This window comes from Otolemur garnettii, unplaced genomic scaffold (assembly GCF_000181295.1).
Source record: "Otolemur garnettii isolate 467f Iridium unplaced genomic scaffold, OtoGar3 scaffold00302, whole genome shotgun sequence".
NCBI lineage: Eukaryota > Metazoa > Chordata > Mammalia > Primates > Galagidae > Otolemur > Otolemur garnettii.
This window is the reverse complement of record NW_003852697.1, coordinates 354459-369673: the sequence shown is the minus strand read 5'-3', so window position 1 is coordinate 369673 and position 15215 is coordinate 354459. Positions and strand designations below refer to the sequence as shown.

Here is a 15215-nt window from a genome sequence, read left to right as displayed (position 1 = left end):
CAGCAAACTTCAAAGTTTTGGACTTAAGCAATTGTCTTGCCTCACCCTCTTAAGTAGCTGGGACTACAGGCACCTGGCTATTTTTTTGTTGCAGTTGTTTTTGTTATTTAGCTGGCCTGGCCACCCTCTAGCCTGGGTGCATGTGGCTCACGCCCTATCCACTATGCTATAGGTGCCACCTTAAATAGACTATTTTTGGTAGAGCACTTTTGCTTTACAGCAAAACCAAGCAGAAAGTGAGTCCACACACAGGCCCACCCCCCACCCCACCCCCATGCACACAGCCTCCCCCACCATCAGCACCCCACAGCATGGGGTGTTGGCTACAATGGATGAACCTCCATGGATGAATCATTGTCACCACAGGTCCACAGTTTATATTCAGGGCCATGCATGGTGTACAACTAAGAAGTTTGGACCAAGGCACAATGACACGTACCTACCATTATAGGATCATACAGGGTAGTTCCACTGCCCTAAAAATCCTGTGTTCCCCATGCTCTTCCAGTCATGTAGCTTTCCATCATTTCTCTGGACTTGGTGTGAGTGAGGGTGTGCAGGTCAGGGTGGAGTGGAAGGGGAGGTTGCTGTTGCTTCTTAGGACTGTGCTCAGGGCCCTGGGCTGTCAGACATTACCTCAGAGGTTGGTAACGCAGAGCTATAAGAGTCCAGTACCCAGAGTTTCTGGTCCAGCAGGCCTGGGAGAGCCCAGGAATTGTTTTGTCCTAGTTCCCCAGGGAGCCCCCTTGTACCACATCATAGGTGCTGCCCTGCAGTTACACGGTGGTCAGAAGAGATGTGCCCAGGCTTTGGACCGCTCTGTTTGGGAAGCTCAGAACATTTACATCCCCTCATTCCTGATGGCCCAGGCTGCAGGGTGCAGGTGCCTTGTGGAGCTGCCGGGGGGGGGGGGGTGGTCCCCACACATGGCCGCAGAGTCTCCAGGGAGCCCCTTCCTCAGTGCTGGGCACCCAGAGGGTGTCCATATTCTCCTCTGATAGGTCGAGCCTAGTGTCTGGGGTGTTTCCACAGTGGGGGCAGGGGAGCTATGGTGCTAAGTTGGGCCTTTTCCACATGTAGCAGGTGTGGTGGCTGAGGCACAGAGGGGAGGCAGCAGCCCTAGGGCTAGCCACCTGCAGGCCAGCACCGGTGTCCACATCCAAAGAGAGGGAGCCTCCCACCTGGCAGTGAACATCTTATGTGGGTGCTTGGCCCGTGGTTTGCAGAGCCCTGATCAAGGCTTGGATGGCTCCATCAGAAACATTGAACAGACCTGGGTCATATTAAGGATGAGTCACCAGGAGCTCCTGAGGCATGGCTGGGAAGGTGTAGGACTATGGGGCCGGGGGAGGGCCAAACATTTGTCCCAGCTTCTGCAGACCCCATTGATCCTGTGGGGCCTGCACTGGGGGGCTGACCTGCTTGCTCTGGGGAGGGTGTCCTCCCATATACTGTGACCTTGCAGGTCCCTGCGGGTGATGCTGAAGCTGAGACAGAGGCTGCGGAGCCCTGTGGCAGCTTTCACCAGGTATGGCGGGCTGGTTCCACCCTCACCCCACACTGGCCCAGGCTGTGCTCACCTCCCTGCCTCAGGGTTGGGGGATACCAGAGCTTGGGGAGGGAGTCTGGAGGGTGGGCATGAATGGCTCCCCTCTGCTCCCACAGTCAGCTGCCCCGGAGCAAGCAGAGGGCCATGGAGACGCAGATGCAGCTGGAGGCACTGGTGCTCCTCAGCAACCTGGCCGACTTGGCCAACGCTGTGCACTGGCTGCCCCGGGGAGTCCTGTGGGCTGGCCGCTTCCCCCCGTGGCTGGTGGGCCTCCTGGGCACCATCTCCTCACTTCTCAGTATGTACCAGGCAGCCCAGGCTGATGGCCAGGCTGATGCCACCATCTCCTGAGGTGGATGAAGCTGGACTCATACAGAGGGCTGCTTTCCACAGAGCAGGAGTCACCAGGCTGTGAGGTCTCCCCAGGGCCCAGTGTGGGCTCATGGGGGAGGTATCTCTCTGCACCACAGGCCAGGACCCCAGGGCTCCTGACCCCAGGCCTGCTGTGACAGAGTTTGCCGAGGCTGCCGAGGGCCTCAGCAACACCTTCCGTCCGCTGGCCAGCATCTCGTATCCAAATAAAGGTGAATAGGACAGACAGCGTTGTGCCTTGGGAAAGCTGGAGTGAGAATCAGTTACAAATCGTGGTGCTGGTGCCAGGCTCAGGTGTGAGGGATTACACACTGGGGGCTGCAGGCCTGGGCCGCTGGCTCCCTCACGTGGGTGGACCAGGCCATAGTCAGAAACCACACTTCCCCAGCCCGCTTTCTGGAATACCCTTGGCCTGGAGCCTTCTCTCTGACTCTGAACAAGCACTGCCTATTGCCCCTGACTGGCTTTCAACCATTAGGAGCTGTTATTCACACCCCAAAGGCCTGGAAATATGGCCTAGAGGTGCCACCTCCTGCCAGGCCACCTGAGGGGTGCCTATATGTGCCTCAGACCAAGGGCCACTGTGAGGATTTAATGGGCTTCAAGCTGGGGCTGATATCTCTGAAGACTCATGAGGCTCCCACCTTACTGTGTGATGAGATGGGACACAGTTGCTTTTTAATCTGATGGCCAAGAATGGCATTTGAGAGACCATGCCTCTGTAGCCTGGGGTGGACATCACTGGACAGTGGCTGGCCCAGCAGACCCAGCACCGTATGTCCTTGTATCTCAAGTGATACCAACACTGATCATGGGGGTGGGGGTCTAGGCACAGAGCAGGTGTGCCAGACAGATGCTTCTAGAAAAGGAGACCTGCCTCCCAGCTCCCTTGAGCTGGCCCAGTAGCCCTTTGTGGTTGTCTTGAAAGTCTTTGAAATACTCACGAGTGTAGAACTTATCCATTTAAGGTACAAAGTTGAGTGGTTTTAGGATATTCAGAGTCATACAACCATCACACACTGAATTTTAGAATGTTTTTTTCATCCCCAAACGAAATTGCAACCTTTAGCTGTTACTTCTCCCACCCCAGGTACCCTAGGCTTGGTAACTACTCATCTGTGTCTACAGATTTGCTTCTTTCGGTCCAGTGGGTTCTTGACCTTTTGGGAGCTGAGAACAGATCCTTTTGCAACTCCCTTAAGGACCATGGGCCCTCTTTGCAGAACAGCCCGTTTTGGGGTTCCTTGGGCCCTTAGGGGCATGCTGGGAAGACTGGGGACATTTGCATGTCAGTTGAGTAGAGGTCAGGGGATTGCTGGAATGGGGGTAGGTCCAGACCTGGGAAGTAGGCAGCTCAATGCTCCCCCAACAGGTTGGTGTTCCTGCAGGCCTGGCCTCACTGGCCAGGATAGAGACCTGGTTTTCTCAATATGTCACCACCTCCCTTTCTGGATGTATCCATTTCTGTAGCCCCTGCCTGCCCTCTCCTGCATCCCAGCGTCTCCTGTGGCCAGGACTTAACCCAAGGCCATGGATCTGGCTGGCACCATATGAGCATGTGTACTGCTTCCCCCCCTTGAAGTCCCTGCTTCCATCAGCTACCCATGGGGGCTCTGACTTCTGACCCCAACACAGCTTGGACACCACTATGTGTTTGGCCAGGTTAGAGAGTTAGGAAGAGAATGAGAGAGGATTCTAGTGCCCACTCTCAGGAGAAAGGGTATACCTTGCAGTGAATGGGGGCTATAGCTTGTCCATGCAACTGCTTAGTGACAGAACGGAGCTCAGTGGCTGACATATGCATCAACAGGGAATCCTGGCCGGGCCTAGTGGCTTGCACCTGTAATCCCAGCATTCTGGGAGGCCAAGGTGGGTGGATCGCTTGAGCTCACGAGTTCGAGATCAGCCTGAGCAAGTGGGAGAGCGAGAGGAAAAGCGAGACCATTTCTAAAAAAAAAAAAAAATAGCCAGACATTGTGGCAGGTGCCTGTAGTTCCAGATAGCTACTCAGGAAGCTGAGGCAAGAGCCATGACACCATGACACTCTACAGGGAGAAAGTAAGACTGTCTCAAAAAACAAAAACACACAGGGAATCCAAACACCATGCTGAATGAATACCACCAGGCACAGAAGCACAGAAGTCCACCTACTGAGCAATCAGTGCCAAGCTAGAGAGACCAGGGCCAGGAGGTACTGCCGGGAGTGGGGAGAACAGCAGGAGGGGAAAACCCTGGCATGGGACAGAACATGTCCCACATCTTGATTGGGGAGTGGGTTACCCAAACAGCGTGCTTTCTGATGCAAGTTAAAAAGGGAGCACAGCAGCTTGTGTGGGGTGTTACCTTCTAATGCCCCCGGGGCAAGCCCACAACCCGGCCCTGTCTCCACATGCCACCATGTTAGGTTTTTTTTTTCCCCCCAACACAAGAGTCTGTGTCACCCTCGGTAAAGTGCTGTAGCATCACAGCTCACAGTAACGTCAAGTTCTTGGGCTTAAGCCATTCTCTTGCCTCAGCCTCCTGAGTAGTTGGGACTATAGGTGCCTGCCACAATGCCTATCTTTTGGATGGAATTGTCATTGTTTAGCAGGCCTGGGAAAGGCTTGAACCTGCCAGCCTTGGTGTATGTGGCTGGCACCGTATTCACTGAGCCTCAGGCTCTGAGCCAGGTGTGTGTGGTTTTTTTTTTTTTTTTTTTTTTTTTTGAGACAGTCTTACTTTGTTGCCCTGGGTAGAGTGCCATTCTGTCATAGCTCATACCAACCTTAAACTCTAGGTCTCAAGTGATTCTCTTGCCTTAGCCTCCCAAGTAGCTGGGACTACAGGCATCTACCACAGTAGCCAGCTATTTTTAGACAGGGTCTCACTCTGGCTTAGGCTGGTCTCAAACCCATGAGCTCAGTCAATCCACCTGCCTTGGCCTCCCAGAGTGCTAAGATTACAGGTGTGAGCCACAGCACCCAACCTGGGTCAGGTACTGTTGTATCTTGGCCCCCAGACCAAACCAGCACCTCATTTGATGTTCAGCCAAGGAAAGGACACCCCAACACAGGGAAACTCTATGTTGTGTATATTTTACCAAGATGAATAAAATATGAAATAAAAGAATTTCACTTTGTTTTTCTTTTTCTTATTTTTTAAATGTGGTTAGTAAAAAGGAAAAATTCCATGTAAGGCTTGCATGGTCTTTCTGTCCAACAGTGCTGACTTAAAAGTGTTCTCTCTGCACTTCTAGTTCGCTAGTGATCCTAGTCCCCTTTGAGTCCTTGGACTCAGGCAAGGTGGATATTAAGATTTACCAGTCATTGCTAAGCTAATCTCTCCAGCAAAACAGAGAAACCTAAAGTTACAATAAGGCAAGAGGATTGTATGAGGCCCAGAATTTGAGACCAGCCTGGGCAACACAGATCGCCTGCTGTACCACATGTGCCTATAGCCCCAGCTACTGGGGCGACTGAGGCAGGACTGGGTGAGCTTAGGAGTTGGAGGCTGCAGAGAGCTGACTGTGCCACTGCATACCAGCCTGCATGATGAAGAAAGATGGTATCTCTTAAAAAAAAGTTATACTCTTGGTGGTTATTTGGATTAAGAAAAAGTAAAGCCAGGTTCTGGAGGCGCCAGAAAGCCTGAAGTATAACCAGTGGGCAGCTCCCTCTGTGGGCACTTCAGTGACCCTAGCTGTGTGGTCACACCCCTATCTGGTGCCCTCCTCTGGGGGCAGCAACTCAGCCTCATCAGGTTGGGGCAAAGAAAGCCAATGGCTGGGGTTTGGATCCAAAAGTTTTTTTTTTTTTTTTTTTGGAGACAGGGTCTCTCTTTTTTGACCAGGCTGGAGGACAGTGGTGTCATGGTATCATCACAGCTCACTGCAGCCTCAAACTCCAACTCATGGCTTCAAGTGATCCTCTTGCCTTGGCCTCCTGAGTGGCTGGGACTACAGGCATTGGCCACTGTGCCCAGCTAATTTTTCCTTTTTAGTAAAGATGGGGTCTCGCTCTTGCTTAGGCTGGTCTCAAACTCCTGAGCTGAAGCAATCCTCCTGCATTGGCCTCCCAGAGTGTTGGGATTACAGGTACGAGCCACTGCATTTGGTTGAAAGGATCTTCTGAGCGTTAAGCAGGACACAGGGTAGGGGAACCACATGTGTGGCAAATGATGACAGCAGCTGTCAGCTGTTCGTACGATGGTGGGCACAGGTGCTGTTGCTGCAGACAGCCTGATGGACTGCCTGCCTATTGCTGTGAGCCCCCACTGGAACCCAGAACCTGCCACACCTGTGCCATTTGGGCAGGAGCTGTTCCTAAAAATGCCAAAGAACATCCCTGTCAGTCAGAGCTCATTTTAGACACTTTATTGCTAAAATCAGATCTTAAGTTCTAAGGTGGTTCTGAAATATCCCACAGTGAGGAAATGTAATCATTGTAAAAACAATTAGCAGGTGGACACAAATGACGAGGACACGTACAGAACCCACAAATACAGGAACATATGCTCAACCATTGTCGGCTTTAAAATTGGGCTCTACCCAGGAGTGACTGAGGGTTCCAGTGAGAGAAGGACTGATGACACTGCCCTATTGCACAGCACAACTGAGAAACCCCTCTGCCTCATGGCAGAGCAGAGATTACTTTAATTCTCCTCGTCCAAGGAATCACGGTATCTCAGAGGGTGGCACCAGATCACACTGGCTCAGGGTGGCCCAGGAATGTTCTCTTCACGACAGAACAGAAACGTAAAGTCAGCTCTTCTAAAGTGCTTCTCAATATAAAAGTACTAAACACTGATTATCAGCATGGCACAGATGAGATCTGATAGGGATAGGGACGCTTAGGTCTCAGGCTTGATTGCTGCTGATGGCAAAGGGCAAGGCTTGGAGGTCAAGGTTCTCTGAGAGGCAGGTGCCTGGAGACACCTGGCCACTTGGTATGCCCAGATGACGCTGGGAACTGCTGTTCTTGGTACCCTGTGATGGACTGGCTGAGGGCCTCCCGCTCCTGGTCAGAGCCTGCCTTTGCCCTGCCCCCTCCTAAGCCTGTGGCACCAAGCAGGCACCTTAGCTATGAGGTGAGCAGTTCCCAAGGAGGTCCTCTCTGCAGTACCTGCCTGTCCCCAAGTAATGGGAATATTCCAGCCACTGTGTTAGGCCTCATGGGGTGGCTCTACCTGTTCACCTGGGAGAAGGCTGAGTACTGCCCAGGGTGCAGGACTTGGGAGAATGACTTGGCTGGGCCTCTAGCTGGGGCCCACATGCCATCTGGGATGATGATGGATATCAGACACCATCCCCAACACTTGCCCTACTCCTCTAGGGAGATGGATCATGCATTGCAACAGCTCACAGTAGGTGAGGGCCTGCAAGGTGGCCATTTGTCCACTCACTGGCAGCACCTCTAGGTATTTCCTCCCCAAGCCTGGGATGTGTCGTGTGTATCCACCTGGCAGGCAAGCAAACATTGACTCACCCAAGAAACACTAGCTCATTTCTTAGGGAGTTTAGGACCCTCCCTCACCCAAGAAGCACTAGCTCATTTCTAGGGGGGCTGAGGACTCTCCACCCAGAGTGTGTGCTGAGGAGGCTGAGGCAAGAGAATCTCTTGAGCCCAAGAGTTTGAGGTTGCTGTGGGCTATGACACCACAGCACTCCACCGAGGGGACAAAGTGGGACTCTGTCTCAAAAAAAAAAAAAAACAAACAAAAAACAAAACTCTGCCAAGTTAAAAGGACTATAGGTCAGTCCCTTTCTAGATGAGTTTCCAGACCCAGAGAACCTACCTGTGCCCTCAGCTGGCCTTGTCCTGTAGCCTTCTCTGCCCCAGAGCTGGTTGTCCACCCCATGCCCAGCTCATCCTGTAGCTCAGAGGTTCATCATGAACCTATGTGGGTCTCTGCTGTGCAAGTGGATCCTGCCCAACTCTGGATACAGATGCACATGACAACACCTGCCCCCTGGTGCCCTGACTACCTGTTCTCCTAATGGCCGAGGAGCCCAGCTGGGGCCAGCAGCTCCTTCCTAGATTGAGGTCTGTCCTGTCCTTCAGCCCATTGCAGAACCAGCATCACCATTCCTGACTGCCTTGGGAAAATGGCTAGGGGTTCCTCTAACCAAATGGGGGTGCTATGATTTAAAACAGCTCCTTGGTTTGTCTCTGGTTCAACCTTTGATTAAAAACTTTCCTTTCTGGAAAAAGAAAGGTTTAGAAAGTGACCCAGGTACCACTGCTAATCCTACAGAAAGAGCCATGAGACCCAAAGCACCAATAGGCAGCTCCAGCCAGGCAGCTGTCAGTGGTTTGCTCAGGAAAGGGAGGGGGACAGCTGGGTGGCACCCTGTGGGGGTTCCCAGAGAGCAGAGGGTAGGCAGGGCTAGGAGGGTATGCACCTCAATCCCTGGCCTTTTTAGAAGAAGATGACATCTTCCTTGCTGGCTTCCTCCTTGGCGGTGAATGGTGTGGCTGGTGAGGGGGATGGGGGCACCGGCAGGAAAGATGTGGTCCCAGCCTTGAGGGAGAAGCAGTCAGGGGGGCTGTCCACTGGGGCCGGGCTTGGGGCTAGGGAGCAGGGCTCTGGAACAGAGAAGAGGCCAGGGCTGTGAGTAGCCACCAGGTGTGCACAGCCCTGCTCAGCTGTGGGGGTAGAGGTGGGGATAGGGATGACCTAGAAGGGCATGGGATTCACCTGGGGGTACATGGGGCTTATATGGGGGGAGGGGCAAGGCTCACCTGGGGTGCATGTCAGGTTCACCTGGGAGGCGATGTGGGGCTCACCTGCAAGGGGCGCAGGGCTGTGGCTGCTGGGCAGGATGGGGCTCAGTGACCGGCGGCTCCGTGAGGCACTCTCATCCTTCCCTATGAATTTGTTGAGCAGCAGCTGCTGCTTTAGATCAAAGGATGCTGCAAGAGAGAGGGTGGGCTTTGCTGCAGGCACTAGACTGCTCTCGCCACCCCCTTCCCAGGGAAGTGTCAGAGAGCAGAGGGGTCTCTAGGCCAATCCCTATCCGACACTCCCCACAGGCAGCACCCAATTGGACCCTGCTGTGACACTAAGCCCCACATCCATGGACCCTGCTCTTGGCAATGGAGAGGCCCTACAGTAGTGATTCTCAACCTTCCTAATGCCGCAATGTATTTTCATTGTTAAAAAGGGGTCGCTACCCACAGGTTGAGAACTGTTGCCCTACAGTAACTTGACTTCTGGATGAGAGAAAGGAAAGCCGAGCTTCTAGGGGAATGTCCCAGGATATCCCTGGTTGTCATCCAGGAGGTAGGGCATGCTTCCCATACCTGAGGAGCCCCAGGTATGGGGGCTCACTCCATGGGGAGGCGCTTACTGGGACAAGGGACTGGGTCTCTCTGGGCCTTCGTGTCCCTCTCTGTGGAACAAGGATGTTAGGAGAGCCCCTGCACCTGTCCCAGGCCCAGGCTGTGCTGGTGCTAAGCAACTAGGGCTCTAACTTCTCATCCAACACCCTTTTTGAGGATCCTTGTCACCTTCCAGCTGTTTGAGGACCAATGTAGGAAAAGAACATGGGGTTTGTCATTTCAGTTTTGCTCCTGGAGGCCAACCTTGGCCACGATGCCACAGTCATGCTGTCTAGTTTTCTTCTGGGTACCCCCTCCAGAGGAATGGGCACTATTGTCCCATTTTTGTTGGCTCCCCAGTTGCCCGTGGCCAGATCTCTCTGTCCAAGGATGAGGGGGGCTAGGTGGGACCTGGGCCCGGCTCACCTGAGCTCTCCCAGCGTTGGGAGCCCCTGCTCTTGCTGCCCTTGTCCTTGCCGCCCTTGGTGAAAGCAGCTAGCTTGGTAGGAATCTGCTGCTGCACGGCCGCCTGCTTCTGGATCTGGTTGGTGGCACTGAGCAGCTGGATAGGCACGTCACTCTTGGCTGGCCGGCCCTCAGCTGGGACGCTGTCTCGGCGAGCCACCTCAGGGCGCTCTGTGTACTCAGGCCCAATGCCAGGCAGCACCATGTTCACTCGCGACCCCTCCAGCCCGTCCCCGTTGAAGCTAGGAGGATGGCTTGCAGGCTGGGCCTGAATGGGTGACAGTATACACATCTCAATGCCACAGTTCCTACTAGGTGCCTTCTTGAGAGCCCCTCAAAGGACATGCATAGCCAGACCAAGCAAACCTCTTCCTTCCTCAACTAGGAGGGCCTGCACTAGACAGAGCTGGGGTCTGCCTTAAGGAGCTGCCAGTTACATGTACACACAGTCACACTTAGGACCCACACTCTCACTCATGCTCATGTACACTCACACATCCATGGTTGGCATTTTCATTTCATGGTTGGCTGGTTCACAGAGAACCAGCATCTTGCTCTGTCCCATGGCTGGAGTGTAAGCAGTCCTCCTGCCTCAGCCTCTGGAGTAGCTGGGACGACAGATGAGTGCCACCATGCCTAACTTTTAGAGATGGGATCTTCTCTGTTGCTCAAGCCGTTCTCAAACTCCTAGGTTCAAGTGATCTTACTGCCTTGGTCTCCCAAAGTGTTAAGATTATAGGTGTGAAGCACCTCTCCTGGCCCACGGTGTTCTTGTTAAGAAGTTTCCAACACTTTTTAAGTGCAATAGCATGCTGGTGTTTAACCAGCTCTAAAAAAAGTTCTGCTTTACAGTAGGTGCTGTCAGTGCTGTCTTTCTCTTAAGCCCCTGCACTATCACATTAGGACTCAGGCAAATGCATGTGCCAAGTGGCCTCCCCAGGCGTGGGCTCACCTCGGCCAGTGCATCAGGCGGCAGTGATCCTGGCGCCGTGTTTTGCTTCTTGAGGCGGCGCAGCAGCTCCTGGCGCTCACGTTCTCGCTCCACAGCACGCTGGGCCTCACGCAACCGCTCCAGGTCATGCTGGTAGGCCTGGCGCTGGCCCTCTAGCTCGCAGCGCTCCTGTGCCAGCCGCTCCTGCAGCCGCCGGACCTCGTCCTCACGCTCTTGCAGCTGCGCGGCCGTGTGCTCCAGCTCCTGACACTGCCGCTGGCGCTCACGCTCCCAGCGCTGCTGCTCCTGCCGCAGCTGGCTCTGCAGCTTCTCCACACCTGCCTGCTCCTCGCGCAGCTTCTCGAAATTGCGCTGTCGCTCCTGCTCCAGCAGCAGGTTCCCGCGCGTCGACTGCAGCCGGAACTGCTTCTCACGCTCGCGGAGCGTCTCCACGTAGCTGTCCTGCTGCACTACGACCGCCTGGGGGAGGGCCAGGGCGGGGTCAGTGAGCGCCACCCCCCGCCCACAGCCAACCAGGAAGGGGCATCGCGATGGCCCCGCCCCCACGATGACCCATACCTGCAGGCTCAGGAGCAACTGGTACAACATCTGGAACCGCCGGACCAGCTGCAGGCAGAGAGGGAAAGGCTGGCTCTGGCTCGGGAACTAGGCTGCTGACCTGTCTGTGCCGTTCCCCAGGTCAGGGACAGCCTGCACCTACCTCCGATTCCAGGACAGTGGGCAGACGGGGGCCACACTCCATGCCGGGTGCTTCCATCTAGAAGAGGACAGCCTCAAATCAGAGTTTGGCAAAGGACCCACCTAAGGACAAGTGGCCCTGCTTGTTATTGACAAAACACACCCCTGGCATGGGTGATAGAAAGGACCAGGGCTTGGCCGCAACTGAGGTGACAGGCCCTGCTGGCCATTTGACTACTGCCAATCTGAGTATCTGGAAAATGAGGGGCGGGGCAGGCTGGTTGCTGCAGGCCCACCACAGAGTGGGCTTGATGTGAAGCCCCAGTGACAGATGTTCACCGTGGGACAAACCACACAGCCCCGCAGATACTGTTCGTCCGTTAGTGTTAATTATGTTGACTGGGACTGACTCTCTACTGAGGAAGGAATATCCCAAGGGAGTCACCTACCACCTGTGGTGATTCCTCAGAGCCCCCAGAGGTATTGTTGTCACCAAGCTTTGGGTCCATGCTGTTTGCAGGGCCTTGCCAGTCTCCAGGCCTGGGGTCAGTGCTGCAGACTTTCTTCTTAAAACTGCCATCTGAGAACCCCAAGCCGAGAGTTTGAGGATACTGCAAGTCCCATGGGGAGGGAGGGGTTGGAACTTTCCTGTCTGCTCCCAGTCCATGCCCAGGTAGCAAATCTTCCCTGTGTCCAAGGTGGTATTTGCAGCAGGGAGACCAGCCAGAAAGGAGTGGGGTAGTTTAGGTGCTGCTGTCAGAACACAACTGACAACACCTGGAGGACCTCAGCGCCTTTCCAGAAGCTGCACAGCCCCAGAGGGGCTGCAGGGTACGGGAGGGCAGGGTGGCACCACTTACTCTTGCTGGGGCTATTGGTGCTGTCGTAGCCTCCGAAGGTCTCGGCCCTTCTGGGCAGGCCCACAGAACTGTCTCCATCTTCTGCCTGACTGACAGCACAGCTCAGCTGCCTGCAGATGAGGCTCTGAATGCCCTCCACTGTGGAAGGAAGGAGATGGGAGGAGTGAGTTACCCTGTGGAGGCGTGCTGGGGCATAAGTGGGTGGAGGCCAGCAAGCTGACAGGGGATTTCAGCCTGTTGCTTCTGTGCACTCCCTCATAACCAGGACACGGCAAGCACCTCCATGTAAGAGGCCAGGGGTGGTGTAAGCCAGAGGTGGCCCTGCCTGTAGCCAGGAGGGAACACTTGGTGGCCAAGGCTTTGTGAGGATGGCCATATGGGAAGGTGGCCTTGGAGGGAAGGGCTGTCCACACAAAGCTCCTCTGGGACCAACAGGCTGTAGCCAAAGAGGTGGGGACCAAAACACTTTAGATTGAGGTGAGGTGATGGACACAGCAAGTGTCCTCAGGACACCAAGAACAATGGACACTGGAGCCAGTTAGAAGGATGTCAGTGGGGCTGGAGGGAGCAAGACTGCCTGCCTGTGGTCCCTGGCCTCTTATTCAGCAGAAAAGCTCTGGAGGGTACAGGGTGCATTATGTCCATCTTGCTTGCTGTTGAATGAGGAGACTGAGTGCCAGGGCCTGTGTATGTGGTCAGCCCAGGGTGTGGTGCGGTGTTGGGACTGTGCGTGGAGACGCAGCCCACTTGCTAATCATGCTCTCCTGGAGCTGCAGTTGAACAGAAGCTTCCTTCTGCTAGACATGCGGTTCTTGGGAACCTAAGAAAGGGCCCCCTAAGGGTACATGCATGTAGTTTTTCGGGAAAACCAGTCGAGGTCAACTTTAGATGCCCATAGCCCAGCCTGGTGCCCTGCTCAGAGTGGGCACCGGGGAACATCTGCTGAGAGGAACAGAATACACTTTATGGGTGTAAAGAGAGGCTTGCACTGGACTGTGTCTAAGGACCTTCTGCTGCTAGATGCCAGTAGTGGGTAAGTGCTGCTCCCAGGCCCCATCAAACAGAAGCATGTCTCAGCCAGGGGGGCTTATCAGCCACACTAGGCTGTGTGCAGTGTGGGGGTGAGGTGGGGAGGCCCACTTACTCTCACTCATGGCCGACTTGAAAATCAGCTCCCCCTGCAGGGTCTCAGCAAGGTCTGCTCCATGGAAGAGGGTGCGAGCCTGGGCAACGTCTTCCAGTCCGCTCATCTCAGCCATCTCCAGGTAGATCTGTTGCTTTTCTGCAAGGCTCTGCACGATCAGCTGGTCTTTCAGGCTCAACCGCTCTGTAGAGTAGCAATGGGGGCAAGGAGTAGTATGGTCAGCCTGGTTGATATTCCCTGGGACTTATACTGCCCAGGGGCCAGTATAAGGCTGTGATGATAGGGACCCCCACTGACCCAGTCCTGAGGCAGGCTGCTCCTTCCATCCCACATTCCTGAGAGGTGGGGGACAGCATGGCCCTGCCCTCTGATAGCTTTCTCCAATTAGAAAAATCAAACATGGTGGGACATGGGTGAACATTTTATACCAATTTCGTGGTGTGGGACCAACTGAGAACCTTAGAATACTGGGTTTTGAGGACAGGTGCACTGTAATCCCAGCACTCTGTGAGGACGACAAAGTGGATCCCTGGAGCTCACAAGTTTGAGACCAGCATGATAGGAGTTAAGGTTTTTAGTAAAAATAGAAAAAATTAGCTGGGCATTGTGGTGGGTACCTGTAGTCCCAGCTACTATGAAGGCTGGGGCAAGAGGATCTCTTGAGCCCAGGACTTTGAGGTTACTGTGAGCTATGATAATGTCACTGCCCTCTACCCAGGGGGACAGAGTGAGACTCCAAAGTCTCAAAAAACCCAAACTCACCTGAGTTTTCTAATCTCAGAAGTTTCCCTTCAGGCCTGTGGGTTAAGATTTTTTTCACTTCTCCTACAAGTCTCTGGCTTTTAAACTTCTTGTTTTTGTTGCTGCTTTGAAAGGGACTGATTTTAGTAGCCCTTCTCACTGGTATATATGCATCATACTTAGTTGAATTACTCAGCTCTTACCAGTTCCAACAGTTTTTCAGTTGATTCTACTGAATTTTCCAGGCAAATAGTCAGTCATCTGCCAAAAATAATTCTGTGTTTTCCTTCTAGTAATATAATTTTTATATGTTATTTAAATATTATTTTATATATTATTTATTATAATATATATCTTTTATATTTTATATATACATATCTATCTATCTATCTATATATTTAAGACAGAGTCTTACTCTGTTACCTTGGGTAAAGTGCAGTGGCATCATAGCTCACAGTAACCTCAATCTCTTGGGCTCAAGAGTTCCTCTTGCCTAAGCCTCCTGAGTACCTGGGACTACAGACACTGGCTACTATGACTAGGTAGTTCTTCCAGTAATATCTTATTCCTATTTCCCTGGGAGAGTCCGTAATACAGGATGACTTGGCTTTTGAAAAGAATATGAGAAGAGAACAGCTATCCTGATAAATAAACTACCTTTATTTCAAGTTCAAAGAGAGAATCATTGGCACATGTGAAAGGTGTGTATTTCAGGGACCATCCAGCATAAGCAAGCAGAAAGAATGAGACAAATACTGGGATAATGCTTCCTGGGCTCAAGGGAATTCTTTCTCTCCTTTTCTTATGGACATTTTTATTAATATCCTCTAACTTAAACTTGCTAAAAGTAAACAAAAATTTTGGCTTATGCCAAACTGTCTCTCCCCATAAAGAGGAACAACATATATATTACTTAACTTTATGTGCTCACTGTTTAAATACTGTCTAATTTAAAAATAAGAGAATAGTAAGAAGGAAGATGAGAACTTGCTCCAGAGCACAAGGTGCCAGGGACAGTTCAATGACGATGTTAACAACAGTGAGGGAGTGCGTTAACAACAGTGAGGGAGTGCGTCAACATAGCTTAGTCCAACTCTGCACAGGAGTCTCACTCATCAGCACAGCACAGTCCATCCACGCACGGGAATATCACTCA

General features: G+C 53.0%; 2 protein-coding genes across 4 annotated transcripts in view; one reads left to right on the top strand and one right to left on the bottom strand.

Annotated features, from left to right (window-relative positions):
- The window catches only part of PEX11G (peroxisomal biogenesis factor 11 gamma), an 8147-nt gene extending 5998 nt beyond the window's left edge, over positions 1 to 2149 (top strand). The window contains exons 4-5 of the mRNA XM_003803406.3: positions 1466 to 1528; positions 1666 to 2149. Of these exons, the coding sequence (XP_003803454.1) occupies positions 1466 to 1528; positions 1666 to 1900 (298 nt within the window). The 3' untranslated portion in view covers positions 1901 to 2149. The remainder of the gene's footprint in view (positions 1 to 1465; positions 1529 to 1665) is intronic.
- A 5443-nt stretch (positions 2150 to 7592) lies between these two features.
- The window catches only part of ARHGEF18 (Rho/Rac guanine nucleotide exchange factor 18), a 75592-nt gene continuing 67969 nt past the window's right edge, over positions 7593 to 15215 (bottom strand). For all 3 annotated transcript variants that reach the window (XM_023508972.1, XM_003803405.3, XM_023508973.1), the window contains 9 exons: positions 13319 to 13501; positions 12175 to 12312; positions 11764 to 11894; positions 11337 to 11393; positions 11195 to 11242; positions 10637 to 11095; positions 9646 to 9952; positions 8686 to 8811; positions 7593 to 8484 (listed from right to left, as the gene is read on the bottom strand). In XM_023508972.1, coding sequence (XP_023364740.1) covers positions 8318 to 8484; positions 8686 to 8811; positions 9646 to 9952; positions 10637 to 11095; positions 11195 to 11242; positions 11337 to 11393; positions 11764 to 11894; positions 12175 to 12312; positions 13319 to 13501 — 1616 coding nt within the window. In that variant the 3' untranslated portion in view covers positions 7593 to 8317. The remainder of the gene's footprint in view (positions 8485 to 8685; positions 8812 to 9645; positions 9953 to 10636; positions 11096 to 11194; positions 11243 to 11336; positions 11394 to 11763; positions 11895 to 12174; positions 12313 to 13318; positions 13502 to 15215) is intronic.